The sequence below is a fragment of the Leptonychotes weddellii genome, chromosome 6 (assembly GCF_054177405.1).
Source record: "Leptonychotes weddellii isolate Sample4059 chromosome 6, ASM5417740v2, whole genome shotgun sequence".
NCBI lineage: Eukaryota > Metazoa > Chordata > Mammalia > Carnivora > Phocidae > Leptonychotes > Leptonychotes weddellii.
Window position 1 is genome coordinate 88,064,434 of NC_138374.1, and position 17,800 is coordinate 88,082,233.

Genomic DNA, 17,800 nt, shown 5'->3' on the forward strand with positions numbered 1-17,800 from the left:
AGATGACATACTGCGTTTTCCTCTCTCTCTCTCTCTCTTTTTTTTTTTTTTTGGAGGGGGTGGTGGTGTTTATCAAACAAATTGCTTACAATTTTGTTATTTTAATTAGAATGTCACTAAGCAAGGCTTTATAATGGTAATTTACATCCCATTCCCTTAAAAAAAAAACCTCATTTTTTTGAAACTAAGAGCATGTCATAAAAGCACTCATATCTGCTGATGGACTTTCTACTTTCTTTCCATTTAAATTTACAACTAATTTTTATATATCTGTAGAGTCAACAAAAATGTGATTAATACATATAAAAAATGTATAAACTTTAACACTAGATAATCACTCTTAAAAGGTGGTGATATAATTAACTTCCTAGTCATGACTGGATTAACTCCCATGTCATTTCTTCTAGTACAAAGCTACACCATAATTGATGTGTTAACATTTTTATAGGATCTAGTCATAGTCAGATTACTTTTTTTCTAATTTATAGACTCAGTCATGCTGAATTTCATCTAAATAAAAGTCTGAAATAAAGTGACAATAAATTTGGTTTTCTTTGGGAGCATCTTTGGACTTCATATACAGCTAACATGTATGCCTCCAAAAACTCTGCTCAGATCACCAGACTGAAAATTACCACAAACTTAACGAGGGTAGTTTTATTGCCAACTTTTTCTCTTGCTTCTAAATTTCCAAAGGAAAGTAAATCACTTAAAATATTTTTCCAAGTTAGGAGTATAATTTCTCTAGGATAAAACATCTTCCCAAGTTTCCAGGATTCTGAGCCTTGAATTTTGGCTTCTATTTCTGTATTTCAGTAAAGTTTACAATTTGCTAATGCTGATGTGTGATAATCTAATAAAATCTGGCCTTAAAAGTTATGGGCCCAAATTACTAATAAAACCTAATTCAATTCTCCTTGGGAAATGCAAATCATTAGTGTCCAAGTAGCAGAACCAAATTTCCTTGCCTTTGTTCAAGGCTAGAAAGAAGCTGTCTCTATAAAATGTCTAAACAAATAAGATAATACTAATATATGAGGATTCATGTATAGGCCTAAAATAATAGCATCATGTATATAAACATTTACATTGGTTAATTAGCTAAATAAATGGTTTGTAAGAGATATTAACCCTTATAGACTGAGATTATTTTACTCATTTCATCCTCCTTTTTTATATGGCTAGATTATTCTATGTGGAGAACCTAATGAACTAGTAAGTACCTAAGAGAATTTAACAGTAATGAACTAATTAGTTAATGTGTTAATACATTTTTTTTCTTTTTTCTGTATGTGTGTGTTAATACATTTTTAGCAACTTGCCTCCAAGCAATCTGAAGCACCAATTTGTAATAAACAGTGTCAAGTGTATTAAAGTAGGTAAACAATGTCGTACCGCGTAACAAAAACCACATATCTTACTCTGAATTTTAATAACATTTACTCTAAGACACTCTAAAGCACAGTTCACTGTTAGACTAACAACTCTGCTTGCCTTTTGGAGGCCATGATGGTATAACAGTAAAGGCTTCACTATTAGCTATCTGGTTTTGGACTAGCCCCTTAAAAATCTCTAAGCCTTCCTTTCTACATTTGTTAAAATAAGGACGATACTACTCTTTCCCTTATCTACCTCACACACTATTAATGATCAAATGAAATACATGATGATATAAATGCTAACTAAATGCAAGTTACTAGTCTTTGTATACTTTGATTTAGACAAAAAACAAAAACAAAAACAAAACACCTTAACATTTTATTCCTTGAAACTTTTAGAAGGCTCCTAAGACATTCCATCTTCTGAAGTAAACAAAATAAGTGGCAGAATTGCTATGGGAGTATTTAGAAAGAAAAATGCAATTTAATGTAAGAATTATGTTACAGCAAGAGTCTCATAGTGTAAAAATCACTTATTTGCATTGGTTTAATTTTCTCATCAGAATGTGTTACATAGCTATTGCCACTCTTGTTCTGTTTTCACCATCCCACAAGTTTAAAAGTAAAATTTCATTACCTTAGATAAAATTTTACCTGTCACATGGTATTATTTCTTATAAATGGTTTTATTCATTTTAAGAAATTTCACCATACATTTCTGATTGGTTAATATTGATGAAAGGAGGAAGAACTTAAAATTCTTATTATAATTACATTATTATTATTATTATAGCACTAATTACTAGGCTTGAAATACATGTTTACATATATTAAGAACAATGTTATTTGGATAACCTAATACAATTATAATAAAAATTGCACAGATCTAGATATTTTTAGACCAAATCATATACCCTGACACAGAGCAACTTTTAAAAGTAAATAGAATAATATCTGTTACCCAACCTCCATCAGCTTCTATACAGAGGTTTTACTCTGTTTTAATCATGACTTCACAAAATTGCATTTAAACTGAGAAGTAACTCTTGCAAATACCCCAAACTAGATACAGTCAAGAACAAATTATTAGGGACCTATGCAAATGTGTATGGAAGGAACAGAGAGTCAATAAGATATATAATAAGTGCCTTGCATATACAAAGCATTCAGTAAGTTTTTGTTTTTTAATTGAAAATGTTTACATATTAAGATTAAATCAATGAATCTCTTGTCATAATGTTTTAATACATGCAAATGAATATAAATGGAATGACCAAACACTCCAAACATACTGTCGAATTTCATTACTAGAAATCAGAGATGTGGCAGTGGTATATTCACTTTATGCTATCAAAACATTAGGGGTGAATAATATTTTTTTAAAAGAATTTTCAATAAGGAAAAATCAAATTTTTGTGATCTCTGTGATCAGTTCTTTAAAAAGTGGAGAATTTATGTAAAGTGATTACCTATTGCTAAATATATATATTTTTACCTATTTTGACCTTCATATTTATGTTCTTAAATCAGAACACTGGTGTAATCTAATCTGTGAATAAAATCATGTGGCACAAAAGCAGGTGCTAAAAATAACATTTACTCCACAATTAAATAGGTGTACACGACATTCACTACACTTACACTTCGACACACACTTATTTTTTAATAGTTTGTTTATCTAGTGTTTACTTCTAATTACTCCATAAGGATAAATCATTAGAAATGAAATTACGGAGCTATAGGAAGTGAACGATGTAAGGATCTTGTTCTCTATTACCAAATACATTCCACAAAGGTTTTATCCATTTAAATTCCCACAGAAGTGTATCTGAGTACTTCTTTGCTCCTCTGGGTGGGTATTAGTATTAAAAAAATTTTGGCAATTGATAGGTGAAAATGGAATCTGGTTCCTTTATTTTGTAACCACCATGTCTGAAAAAAATTACTAAAGTCAGGAGATTTTTTTTTAAAGACTTCTCATGAATGTTCTCCTCTGAGAAAAATCAATAGGTAAATAAATTAATAAACTATAATTTTTGATAAAAATTTAATAGCACAGTAAATAAAGCAGTATTTTACTGAATGACTATCTTTAAAAGATTTCATAAGTATATACCAATTCATTTAGTTCCTAAAATGCTGCTGAACAAACGGCTGGTCTCAATGTGTATCAAAGGAGCTATTTCTAGGAGGTGCTTTTCATTTTCTTTTGATCCTTCCATATAATTTCTATACTACTTACTCAGTAATGAAGGTCACTAAAACTTTATTAGAATAGAAGAGTATGGGTTATCAATTAAAATTGATACAGGACTTATCAAAGAAGGTATTTTATAAGCATATTTACATTCCTCTCAATATAAAAACTTCTTGACTCGCCAAATGAAGGGTTCTAAGAAAGACAATAATTTGATTTCTCCTTTGAATAACTGCTTTGAAATACTCTCATAATATATAGTTCTAAGAATAATATGTAGTTCTGTAAACACTACACAATGACATTTAGACAGAGAATATGTAATTTTGAGGTTACTTTTTTCAAATGAAAAAACTGACTAAATAGCTGAGTATAATTAAAATGGCCTGAGAGCTAAAGAAATAAGTCTAATTTTGACATGTAGAATCATTGTCTCAGGAAAAATTATACATTTAAAAATTTGGATAAAAGATTATTTTTTATATATTAAGAAAATAATTTGTTAGCTCTACTCAGGATGATTTTAAAAAGTGCAACTATCATTTCAACTGTGATTTAATGTTTGAAAAAAATAAATTAGAAAGAATGGAATAAAAAGTGTGTATGTATAATATATAATACATATAATGGACAGAATAGTTAATGCCCAAGTATTCTCAGAAAGGGAAAGAATGAGGCAGGCTATCTAAAACACACACAGAAAATGAAAGTGTAAGAATCAGATGGCTCAGATAAAGCACACATCTATTTCATCTTTGACTCCAGTGAAACGGTCAGTGAATGACATCACTGTGCCAACCACAAAGAACTCCAGGCCCTCTGAAAAATATTTTTCAAAGCCCCAAGGAAACCTAAGCAGTCTCTGCAATTTTTTTTCCCAGTTTATGAAAATTGGATTCCTATAAAAGAAAAATGGACCATTTTTACTGCAACAAAAACTGATTTGTAAAAGCTGGAAGCAGTTTAAAAATACTCAACATGAGGTTCTTGTTAGTCTTAAAAAGTAAGAGTTATAATAAAAAAAACGGTCCAAAAATATGGTGCGGATATATTGTATATAAGGGGGAAAAAAGCTAGTCCTACTCCTATTATTTTTAATTAGCTTCAATAGCAAGTTCCACTTTACTTTCTAACACCAGTTCAGATTTTTTTTGGAGGAGGGGGGGAAGATTTACATCTAACCCTCTGGGATTGGCAACTCTATAGTTAATGCCTTGGAGCCCTAATGGATTTTGCATCACCTCTAAATGTCAGGAAATTCTGGCGCCAAGAGGTTCAAACTGATAGTGACGCATGTCTAAAACCCAGGATTTGCTGTCCAACTGCCAGTATCTATTTTATCAAACATCCAGTCTCCTCTGCAGAATAGGATAGATGAGTTTAACTTACTGTTTCCAATTAAACTGCCTTGGTTTATTACAAAAGTGTAGGCATTCAGATTAAGAAGGATCACTTGGATTTTAATACCAATTTAATGGTTTAAACCATTAAGAAAAATACCAATTAAAATGGTTTAAACCATTCTCTAAATCTGGCTTAGTGTCCCCATTTTTAGACCTATTTGTCCTATTACTAAACTTTGTCATTTTAGGAATAAAGTGAAGAATTTTTCTTTGAATAATTAAAAAAAAACCCTCATCATACAAATTAGAAATTTATTTTTTACCTTTCAGGAACTTGGGATCATCTACTTTACCTGAACCCACTAAAACTAATATATTAAAAAACCACAAGGACCGAGAAGCCATGCATACTGGCTGAAGAGCATGCCACTTGGCACTGTCATATCATTTCACATTCTCAAATCATTAAAAACAATGGTAAAGATAAAAATTCACATTTTATACATTAATTTTTAAAAAATTCTTCTTCCAGATAACTTGACAGTGCTTATTTATAAAAGACATACGATAAAGAACAGGGAAAATTTTGTAAGTCATCTGGATAATTTCCCTGATTTAAAGAAAAAAACTTTCAAAATAGGTAACATTTCCTCTTTTTACAAGTATTTAAAGAACACTTTTTTCAATATTCAGAACTCAATCAAGATATTATACTTACAAATTTCATTATTAACTCAAATTTTTCATGTTGCCCATTAAGTCTGCATATTCTCATCTTTCCAAAGGAGATGAAGAATAAGAGTTCAATATTCTCTGTTCACATTTCTCAAAAAATATTCCTATTTTGTTTAAAATATTCCTATTTAAAGTAAAAAGTTTCAAAAGTAGTATTTTAAGGCAATGTTACGTGATCTAATAGGCTTTAAATTTACCTATTGGATATCAGAAGCTGAATGGTAGCCATTAGTTTAAAATTTCACATCTGGTACAGTATGCAGCAAAATGATCATGCCAAATATGTGAATAATTATGTAGCAATTTAAAATACTTAAATCTTTGCAGAATTAAAAAGTAAGCCAGAGTTAAGATCCACAGTTTGTTACTATCAAAGAAGAGCACAGAAATCCTATTAAAAGAGAATCCTAACCAACCAAAAATGACTGAATAAAAGAAAGAGAAAATGATTCCAGAGTAGGTCAATAAAACAAACTATAGCAAAAAGCAACTATGAGTATTGGGCTATACTATATACTTTCTCTGTATCTCTGCTGATACAATTTACAGTCCCTTTTTATTTGATTACTTACAAAAAAACTGAGGAAATTCATTGTAAATTATTTCTTCTGGAAATAAAAAGAGAAAATGATACAGTTATGTGATTTAAGGCCTGAAAAATTACAAAAGACAAGAGATGAAAGACTTAACTTTCTCAGGGGAAGTTTTTTTTTTTACAGGTCAAATAATTCTCAAATCAAAATGATTATAATAAGTAAGTATTTCACTCCTTTGATTTGAAAAAAATAGTCTATAGTATGTTTTATTAGCTAATCCTTTAAGCCAACATCACTGTGATGTGTCTTTTATGATGTAAAAGAAGCAACTGAAATATTTCTACCCTTGAGAAGGAACTGAAAGTACAAAGGTAAGAGGCTTTCCCAAAGTCTTTTTTAAAAAAAATTATTAACAGAACTGGGGAATAAAATCCTGAAATCTTTGGACACAATGTATAATTTATTCATTGGGTACCACTATCTCTTAAAACACTTTTATTGTTTTATAAAATGACCATTTTTGAAAACCATAAATGAGAGATTTTGTTGAATTGAGCTCATAAATTCACTGTTTTCAATACTCAATTTTAATCCAAGTGTTCAGGTTCTTAATCATATACATATAAAAAAATGAAAGCAAGTCTTTCTGAAATTAGTAATGCATGATTAGTATTAGTCTGCTTTCTTTAGATTGGCAATATCTGCAGGAGATACCAAAATAATGTTTTTGTTCATAGTGAAACATAAATGACACAATAATTAATTTTGTAATGTTATCAGCAAAAATTCCAATATAAATAATTAGGATTATACACCCAAATCACTTCTTCCTTTTCCAGTTATGTTTCAGAAAACATTTTTACAGTGAATTGTCACATGATGGAGTATAGTAGTTACAATGATTAAACAGAGCCTCTATTTAAATAATTATAGCTAATATAGACAGAAACATCTGAAGCAATCAAAAGCCATATGCTTTCTGATATTTAACCATGTTTAACTTTTATGCCCTGAGGCAAGAGTTTCTTACCATGAAAATCCAGTACACCAATGAAACTATTTCTGAAGTGTTATTATTTATTTAAAGTCCACTACAGAATACTGAACTATATATAAGGTTATACTGCGTTTCATGTAATACTCCTAAGTTTTCAACATGCTTTTAAACTTTGGGTCACAACCATCAATGAACTATGAAATCATATAGCAGGTTGCAATCTGCATTTCAAAAATGAAACAGAATAGTGCATTACAGGTACTAAGAGTAATTATCATTTAAAAAATTTTTTGTTTCATTATATGTATAGGTATATATGTACATAAACAAATATATAAACATATATATAAACATATCTTTGTGCATGCACTAGGTTGCAATATGAAATATATTTCTTAATGTGAGTTGTGGTAAAAAAAAAAAAAAGACAAAAACACTTAAAAAGTCACTATAGTATGTTATGTTTCCTTCCAAATTAGGCATCATGTTATACTAGAAATAACCTAAAATTTGGAGGTATATAGACCGGAGTTCAAATTTTTTCTCTACCACCCTACTTTTGTGAGTTGACTATTTAAACTTAAATTATTAGAGCCTTGATTTCTTCATTTGTAAAATGGCTATAATAATACTTGCTTTAAAATGTTGCTGTGCAGGTTAAAATAAATGAAGAATATTCATAAAATAGATTATACACAACAGATGATCAATATTGCTTGCAATAATTATTGGATTAAAATGGCTTATTATAAGTGATCATTAAGAATTATAACATATTGTTCACAATTTTTTTAAAGAAAAAAAGAGTCTTAAGGGCAACTAAGACTCCACCTATTCATCGAACCAATATAATGTGAAATTTCAACAGACTAAATTAAAATATTATACCTCTAAGAATGATATGAAGAGGAAAATATTGTACACACTTTCTGATAAAATTTTAAAAATCCATGACACTAGTAATGAAATGAGATATCTGCTGGGAGAAACTTTACTATAATTGTAGAACAATGCTGAAATGCCATATTTTTTTTTCTTTAAATCTTTTATTTGAATGCCATGCAGGGAAGAATAGTCTTTAATTGAATCAAAATGTCAACTTCTAAAAACAGTGATATCTGAATAATTATTAAAATACATGTATTGTGTTCTTGTATTTTATTGGCTTTGGAAAACACTTAGGAAACAATCTAGTTCATTAATTTGGCAAAGGTACTGTCTATTTCAATGGACAGCCTGTATTTTCCAAAGTGATGAAGCATTTTTTTTTCCAGATCTGCGATCTCCATTTTTTTAATATAGAAAATGTGACTCCATAAGTTAATTTAATATCAAACAAGCACGTTCTTGAAAATGTTGAGGATTTTTTCCTCTTTAATGAAAATAGAAAAGTGGGGGAGTGAAGAGAATTCTATTTTTCAAAAACAAGGGAAACACCATATATTAGATTTTTCTTGGAAGTATTTACCTGCCAGGAAATGAATGCTGCCCAACTACATCTCCATTTTGAAGGTGATAATCATTGAAGAAATCTGGACTTATGGCTCCTTCAGAAGCAATTAATCCATCTAGAAAGAAGGAAAATTGGTAAATAGTGAAACATATTGGTAGGGAATAAAAAGGAAACTACCCTATCAAGCAACACAATAGAAAATAATCTATATATTTAATCTGGAAAGAGAAATGTTAGTATGACATGCTTCTCTCTCTGGGAATATGAGCAGAAGACCATACATACTTAAGTGTTCACAGCAATGCAGCAAAACAACTGAACATTTATTGAGCACCTACTATGTGGTAGTACTATACTAGCACAGAGATAAATAAGACAATCTCTACCTTCAAGGGACTTATAGTCTTGTGTAAAAAATAGATAAAAGATAGGGGTGAAGTGAGGTAGTGTAGGATAGTAAGGATGGTCCAGGCTAAGGAAACAATGAATAAAGACAGGGAGACATTAAATAGCATGGTGTCAGTAAAGAGCAACATTTTATACCCAGACAGCTTCATTTGTGTAGAATAATTAAGAAATTAGATATTTCAAGTAACTTAATTTCTAAATAAGCAATGCTTGACACTTTCAGTGCCAACCTTAAAACACACACACAAACTTGGGTTAGAAATGTAAGTATATTTTATATTCTCTGTGTTTTTAAAAAGTATATTGAACATAATTTGTTACTTCTTGATGACTTAATCTTCATTATAAGTATAAATTACTTTTTTGTCATGCCCTAGGTTATTAGATATATTTGACTACCTATACTAATTTGGCTCTACACCACTACGCTTTCGAGGAGTTCTTTGTTTATAAAGTGCTCCTTTCCTTTATCTAAGTCTTTATTATGGCTTCCTGCTGATTTTAGAATGATACTACTTTCTTATTTATTCTAATCTAAGAAACCAGATAACCTATTATTGATAGAATTATGAATAAGGTAAGAATAAGAAAAGAATTTGAGGGAAAAAGCTCTAAGTAATGGTTTCTGGGCTAACCTAGGCATAGAAGAAATGTATTTCAGTATGTGGCTTTTGTAATAATTACTTGGAAAGCTCTCAGGCCTTTTAAAGTTTCCTTTTCTGAAAGTATTCTGGGTTGTTAAGTGACCTCTAGATAAATGTTGGCTAGGTCATACTCACAACATTGTTTATAAAGTTGACACATAGTAAGCAAATTATTTAGTCACCAGATGATCATTTTACACCTACCATTTGCATAATAATACTCTGCTAGGTTCTGTGGGAAATACAAAAAGTTGCAATATATAATTTCTGTTTTCAAGAATTTTAGATTAAGTGAAATATCAGACAAACACTTAAGATACAGTTAAATAATACATTTCATCCATAAATGATATACAACAGGAATGAATGTTATGTACTGAATGAGTACTGGAGGCAGAGGATGGTATAAAGAGATTACTGTGCTCTGTAGGGGTTAGAAAATCTTACTTGGGGAGGAGGGAGGCAGAGAACTGATTTGAGTCTTGAAAGATAGGTAGCAATTAATGATAAAATCTATTTGAGGAATAAAGTTATTATTATTACAAATCAAGTGAATGGTAAAATTAAGTAATAGTGTTGGCAAGTGAATAAGTGAGGTGATTTGTATTTCCATATGACGCCTGTACCACTTATTTGTTACATATTGTACACTAAAGATTTGTATTATTATATAATTGTTGAATTGCTAACGAATATCTTCGGTATTTCTCTTATTTCTTTAGTAAATTTTAAATACTTAAGAGGTACCTTAAAAGTTTCTAATATTTAGTCCAGTTTCCATGTCTTCAAAAAGTTGATAAATCAAAAGACCAGCAAAACACCAAAAAGTTACAAAAAATGAAATTATGGGAAATGCCAAGACACAATAGATTGAGAGTTAAGCAGTTAGAATAATATTTTAGATGAATTGAAGAGTTCTTAGGAGTGTGGCTAAAATTAACAAGGTTAAGACCACAAAAATCAATAGTTCCTCTGTTAAATTAAAACCAAATAATTGAAGATCAAAATTTAAGAAATCTGCCACTTTCAGAGGAACACAACTAAGTAAAGCGACAAAATAAAATATTTATCACACTTTGAAAGTGAATACAAAGATATTCAGCATGCCAGTAGCATAAAAGATTCTAACATCCAGAAAATAAATACAACCAAATAAAAAGATACGTGAATTATAGTTTAAAAGTTTATACATGAAATATGACCTAATGTTAAGCCAGATTAAGAAGAAATTAAATGAAAAACTATTGTCAATTTCTCAAAATCTTCATTTTTATTCAGAGCTCCCATTGTTTTCAAAGGGAAAATGAGTAGCAAAAGGATAAAGGGAATACAGAGAACTACAAACTAGGAGCTCATGAAAAAGAGATCAAACTAAAAATGTCTAAGTTTAAAAATTCAGCCAGCAATGTTATAAACCTAGAATACAATTAGGATAATATAATAAACCTGACATTATGTAAGTAAGAAAGAGTAAATTTATTCTTCTGAAATTAATTTTTAATAATCTGAGAGCACAGCAATTCATTCAGTAAACTATAGCTTCTAGTGTGTCCTTTATAATGTCTTGACAAAATTTAGGCACCTCTGCTATATGAACAATCCTTTTACTAGAATGAGGAATAAAAGTTAAATTACATCTTAATTAAATCCTCAACTCAAACACCTCAACTTCTTTGGAATTATCTATTTGTTTCTTAGCATTCTGCATCCAAAGTTAATTCTTTTATAGAAGTAATAAAAAGGAATCGTATATTCTTGACTATAAAGTCTAGATAAATCTAAGAGTGTCCTTCTAAAGCTCCTACTCTAACCTTGATAGCAACAACGAACCAAAGAATTTCATGGAACATTTAAACTACCAGAGAACAAACAGAAGACAGAGATGATATACACCAGAGCACTCTGTAAGCTGTAGAGCATTATAAACATTTAGGTTATTAAATTATATGAAACCTTTTAGACCATAGTTATACAATACACCTTTCTGAGGTGCTCCCAGTAATGATGATAAATATGGTAATGAGTAAAATGGGGTATATACTGGAGCAAGAATGAAATCAAAGCAAATTTATTGTGAGCACAGGTAATTTATCAACCTTCTGATTTTTGCAAGTCAGTTAAAAAACTGGCTTATAGACATTGTGAATAAAGGTAAAAAATACAAAAACTCAGTATCTTTTTATATACATTGTTACTGAAATAAACTTTTTTTTTTTTAAGTTAAATGAAAACATAATATTGGGCTCTTTAGTGAACTAGCCAAAGGTGAAATTGTGACTTGTGGGAGAAAATAGATATTAATAATGAAGAAAATGAGCAAAAGAAATTACTAAAATAGAAAAATCATAATTTACTGGGCTACATCTAATAAGAGATATCAGAGAAACATATAGGTAAATGAAAACTATGGTTTTACAATAATCCTGAGACAGAAACAAAGCACTGTAAGCTTCATATTCCAGAAATGTATTTACATATTAAATGCTAAGAATAAGAACATTCAGCAAGGTGATGAAAAAACAACAAAAAAGTAAAGGCATTTAGAAATATGTAGTAGCAATACAGCTTTATAAATTACACTTCCTCTGTGGGTAAACATGTTTAAAGCAAAGAGCATCATTTTTATGATGCAACAGGAAATTACTCAGTGACTACAATCACAATAATTTTAGACTCTAAGGAAAAAAATACTGTAACTAAAGGAGATACTAGATTCTTATTTTCATATGACAATACTAAGATCCTTTTTAAAAATGAAAGCAAGAGAGAATCATATATTTTGACATATTTAACAGTTTGAAAATATAGAGGGCAATACTGATGACTAGGAAGCAACAAATGTTATTTCATTTTAACATAAAAGATAAGACCCAAGGAATCACGGGCCATTTATCTTAACTTTTGTGGCTGAAAAGCTACTAAGGCTGCTCTTATCAGAAGCAGCCTACAGTTTCATGGGGACTAGGGACTTAAATAAGATGGTTCAAGTGTTCAAACAAATCTGCAGTTTTACAAATTTCTCTGGTGTTTCTGAAGATGCAACTGCACACAATGAAAGACAAGAGGCTGCTATTATCTAGATTTCCATGACACATATTAAGAGATACCACAAAGATTCATTTAGTTGAATTATTCATGGAAAATGAACTAGGTAAAATAATTAATAAACTAAAATAATACAGATGGCTTGATATGAGACCCTTATCTTTATTAAACGAATAGCAATGTAACTTCCACTGAAAAATGTCTCCTATAACATCAGTCTACAGAGATTAAAAAAAAATATGAGGATATCTAATGATAATATTCCACTCTTCAAATGCTTAAATTTATTTATTTTTCCATCAGCTGTGGCTGCTTCTAAATTTTGATATATAAAAAATATATATAATTCAGATCTCTCACAAAAGCATAAGTTGTACATTTTAATTATAAAATATCTCAGAAAAATGTTTATGATTTTCATTTTAAGAGGTTAACCTAAGTGAATTAATTCTGGGAATGTGGTATAATTTTTTAGAAATTTGTTCTGAAGTTCTAATCATATTAAAACAACAAAGCTGAATACTGAGATGGTTAAAAGTTTTATTCAGTTTTGGAAACTAGTAATTGATTCACACTGAAAAGTAGCTATCAATCTTCAAAGCAAGAAACCTGATTCCATAGAATTCTGATTCCTGTTAACAAAAAAATTCATATCATATATATTTTACATTATTTTACTTCATGAATATCTGAGTATGTAAGGAACAGCTGCTTGCCATTACTGAACCAAGACATTCTGGTTGGCTGAAATTAATGATCTACTCCATCTGGTTTGAAACACAAGACAGTATTTCATAACTACTGTAAAGTTCAGTTAGGAAGATATCCATTTAATTTTCAAAGTAAAGTATCAATTTTCCAAGATTCTAGTATCTATATCAAGTATAAAAATAATACAGTGTTTATGGGCAATTTGCACAAAACAAAGTTATGAAAACAAAGTGTGAATGAATATATAGCAGGGGGAAAAATAAGCCATTAATTCAGACATAATATCTTAATGCTTTTCATATCCAACCTGCTACAGATCTTAATTAGAAATCCTATTCTTCCTCTCAACTAAATGAGTTAAATGAAGTAATATTAATATTGGCAACAGTGCAACACTTTGAAAGCCAGAATATGCAGAAACTTACCAATCTTTGTGCCAAACTCATCCTTGGAAAAAGGCAGTATGGCAGAATCAACAGTTATAATATATGTATGATTTATGTAAAAATTAAATTTTACCCTGAAAACACTAGCAGAGTTAGAAGGATAAAACTATTGCCGTAAAGTGTCTGAATCTTCCCAACCAAGTACAGTTTACTAGTTCGAAATTAAAGCAAAGCCATGGCAAAATGAAATACACTGGAAAACAAAACATAAATTAGTTAAGTTATACATTTAAATAAATCCCAAATAGAGAAAAATGAATATCATGTTTTCAAACAGAAGTCAGAAACCTTGAGGATGTCATTTTAAGTTATACATTCTAGAAAGTAATAAACTAAGAGTAATTGATTTTCCTGGGTACAACCTTTTTTTATGGAGATCACATCAAAGACTAACTTGGAAAAAAAAAATGGTGAGTTAATAGGTTTGCATGGTGTGTATGGATGGTAATTCTGAAATCATTTGCAGAAGTCCATTTATATACTACAAGAAGTACTTCCAAAGCTTGGGAATGAGCAAGGTTGGTCGACCAAAATCCCTACTGATAGCACACAAACTGTTTAATTTTGCTTTGGTTATCATCTTACCTGAGTTATAGAAAAGGTCAGGTCTTTCAAGAATATCCCCTTCATGGATGTATGGCTCAATTCGATCATCACCATACAAGTACTGCTCACTCTCATCCATCTGACGGCTCTCTACCATCTCTAGCCACTGAGAGTTATGCCAGCGAAACTTTTCACTCTGAATTTTCTTAGCCCATTCTTCATCATATTCCTATTGAAAACAAATAGTCAAGTATTATTATGTAAGCTTATAAAGGAACGACCTCGGCCCTCAGATAATAGTACTAATTTGGAGGTTCTTTGTTTGGGTCAAAGGGAACATTAGAAATACCAGTTCAGAATTTAGGTAAGCAATCAGACTTCAACTCTCAAAGAAATTTGTGGCTATAATTACTTGCAGCACTAATGATAGGTGGTTAAGCATTAAAATGACATCTTTCACTACATCTCTTTTGAGATAAACACTTTTCAGTAGGAAAGAAAGGTATGTCTCCTAACTACTGAAATGGTTTACCAGGGAAAACACATTTATTATATATTAAATTATATATTAAATATTAAATTGAATTCTAAACAAATTCTAAAAGGATAAAATAACATTATCTTATTCATAATTACTTCTTTAAATGTCTATTTCCTCCTCCAATCATGAACTCCTGAGGAGCAAGATTGTGACTTCTTTACTGCTGTATCTCTAATACCTGCTCACAGAGAATGCCCTTGGTGAACATTTCTGAAGGACTTTTTGGCAAGTTACTGTTAGCTACAGCTGAACCTATCTAGCTCTCGACTTTTGCCACAGATTGTGGCTACTTCTGACTAGTGTATTCACTTAACAATTAATGGACAGTACCACTGACGGCATAGATTAAAAAAAAAGAGATTTCAAGGTATTTCTTGTCATTCTAACTCTAGGATCCTAGTTTTAAATTCCTCTGTCACATCTGTAACATTTTTTAGTTATCTAGAAAGGAGTTGGAAAGGTGCCAGGCAATAGTACTGTGCTCCCATAGTCAAGATGATCATGGTAATTAACAGATGGATCAAATACACGTTTTAGTTAAATACTGAGCAATTTTCATTCAAAGCTGAGGCTCAAAGTAAAAAACTGTCATCACAGAAGGAATTTCTGGGATGTAAGAATAAGTCTAAAATTTTATAAGAATGTAACTTTATTATTATCTTGTTAAAATTTTACTTGTTAAATTTTAGAAGTTTCACATTATCGATAAATCTCTTAGCAGTATCAGCTGTCAGACTGTGTGTTCTATACTGTACATCTTTGAAACTATAATAGATGCCCCTTTTTGACTGAGGGGGAAGTAGAAAATTTTTTTGGCTATGATACTACTAATGGCAGTTTTGCTGCCAAATTATTAAGCTTTCTTTTTTAATAGTTAAATATTAACATTCCTATTAGTTCTCAATCTATTTCCTGATATAATTATTTAAAATTTAATTGTATAAAAGATAGATTATAAACATTATTGCATTTTATTTTTAAAATAATAAACATTTACTAATCCAGCTGTTATAATTTCAATATTTAAATCACTGAGGTTTTTTTTTTAAAGATTTATTTATTTTAGAGAAAAAGAGAGCACGTGCATGCCTGCGAGAGTGGGGAGAGGGGCAGAGGGAGAGAATTTTCAAGCAGACTCCCCCCCTCAGCACTTGGAGTCCAAGGCGGTGCTCAACCTCAGGACCCACGAGATCCCCACCTGAGCTAAAACCAAGAGTTGGACACTTAACTGACTGAGCCAGCCTGGTGCCCCAAAAGAGTTTTTTTTTACTCCAAGTTACATCTACAATTTTAACCTATATTTGAAATTGACAATTTAGATATAAACAATAAATGCTAAAACCAAATCCCATCTTGTTGGTACGCTTACAGTGAACAGATATGATGATAATTTACATAATCATCCATTTACTGATTACACATAAGTTGTTCTGATAAAATGAGATAATACATATAAAGCATTTAGAAAACCCATATTGAAAACACTTAATGTTAGCCATTACTGTTAATTAACTGAAGTGACAGCTCTCTGAATTAAGCACTATAATTATTGTCATGTTATAAATGAGAAAACGAGGCCCGGAACACTGAATTAACTTAAGTGCACACAGCTAGCTGTGGCTATCACAGCATTGTAAACCTTGGGCTAGCAATGTGGAAAAGGTAATTAAACACAGGACAAATGAATATTTGTCAGGGTCACTGCAGAATGGATTCTTTAGTAATGAGAATATAATAAATGAGCTCCAAGGTCACCTTTCAGCTCTAAGGTTCTACGAATGTGTTGAATTGTTGACAAAGCAGTGATTTGAGAGGAAGTAGCTTCTGGTCTGGTAAGTTTATTTTACAACACATGGTGTTCTCAATCATGTTCGGTCTGACCTGGCTGCACATGGGAGGGTGTAAGGGAAAGAGAGAATTAAAAAGATAATAGCACAGAGATGTTACAAGTAGTTTCATTGGCTACAGATCTGAATGGTTCACTTTGGGTTTCCAAAACTAGATGTAAGACTAATTGGTGCTAATTATGCAATATGAGCACTGTGATTAGTTTTCAAATAATTTTGCCCAAATGCTAAATATAATTTTGAACCTCTTTAAAATGCATGACTTCTCAAGTATACTTTTTAGTTCTCTATGTGGCACAGTGTATGTGTTAGCTGCAAAGTTGGCTACACAAATGTATTACTGTCATATTAGAAGTGGCTAGATAATTTAAGAAGAATTGATCATATACACTTAGAGAAGAAAAGGATGAACTTATCCGTTAAGATAAAAAAAATAATGCATACACAAAAAGTAAATGGTACTTGGGGCAAGAAATTCTCCATACTAATTGGCTTTTTTCCTTAAAGATAAGTTAGTTACAGGTCACCAATATATGCCTTATAATATGCCTTATAATATCCAGAATATGCTTATAATATCAGAAAGCCTATTAAATCTACATTAAATACTGGAACTAATTTGATAGGTATTGTTTCTTTTGTGAATACTAGCTTGTTTCACTTGGCAAGAGGTATGAAACAAACTTTTTATTTTGGTAGACAAATTTTAAATCTGATTATCTGAATGAAGAAGTATTCAAGAAAGATGACAGAAAAACATATGACTTGATTGTTTTATTATCATTTAGGTTCAAGCATATGGATTCCTAGTGTAAGAACAGAAGATAAAACCCAGTCAAGTGCTCAAAACATAGAAAAGATGGGGTTTGCTATTCCACTGAGAGTAAAACTTGCTTCTTACTAATATTTGTGAAATGTTACAGAAATAGGTATAATTTTAAAAGTAAATCGGGGTGCTTGGGTGGCTCAGTC

The 17,800-nt window shown here is 30.5% G+C and overlaps 1 protein-coding gene across 1 annotated transcript in view; it reads right to left on the reverse strand.

Moving 5' to 3' along the window:
- The window catches only part of KIFAP3 (kinesin associated protein 3), a 149,087-nt gene that overhangs the window by 25,444 nt on the left and 105,843 nt on the right, over positions 1-17,800 (reverse strand). The window contains exons 16-17 of the mRNA XM_081824584.1: positions 14,480-14,669; positions 8,656-8,755 (exon numbers count right to left, since the gene is read on the reverse strand). Of these exons, the coding sequence (XP_081680710.1) occupies positions 8,656-8,755; positions 14,480-14,669 (290 nt within the window). The remainder of the gene's footprint in view (positions 1-8,655; positions 8,756-14,479; positions 14,670-17,800) is intronic.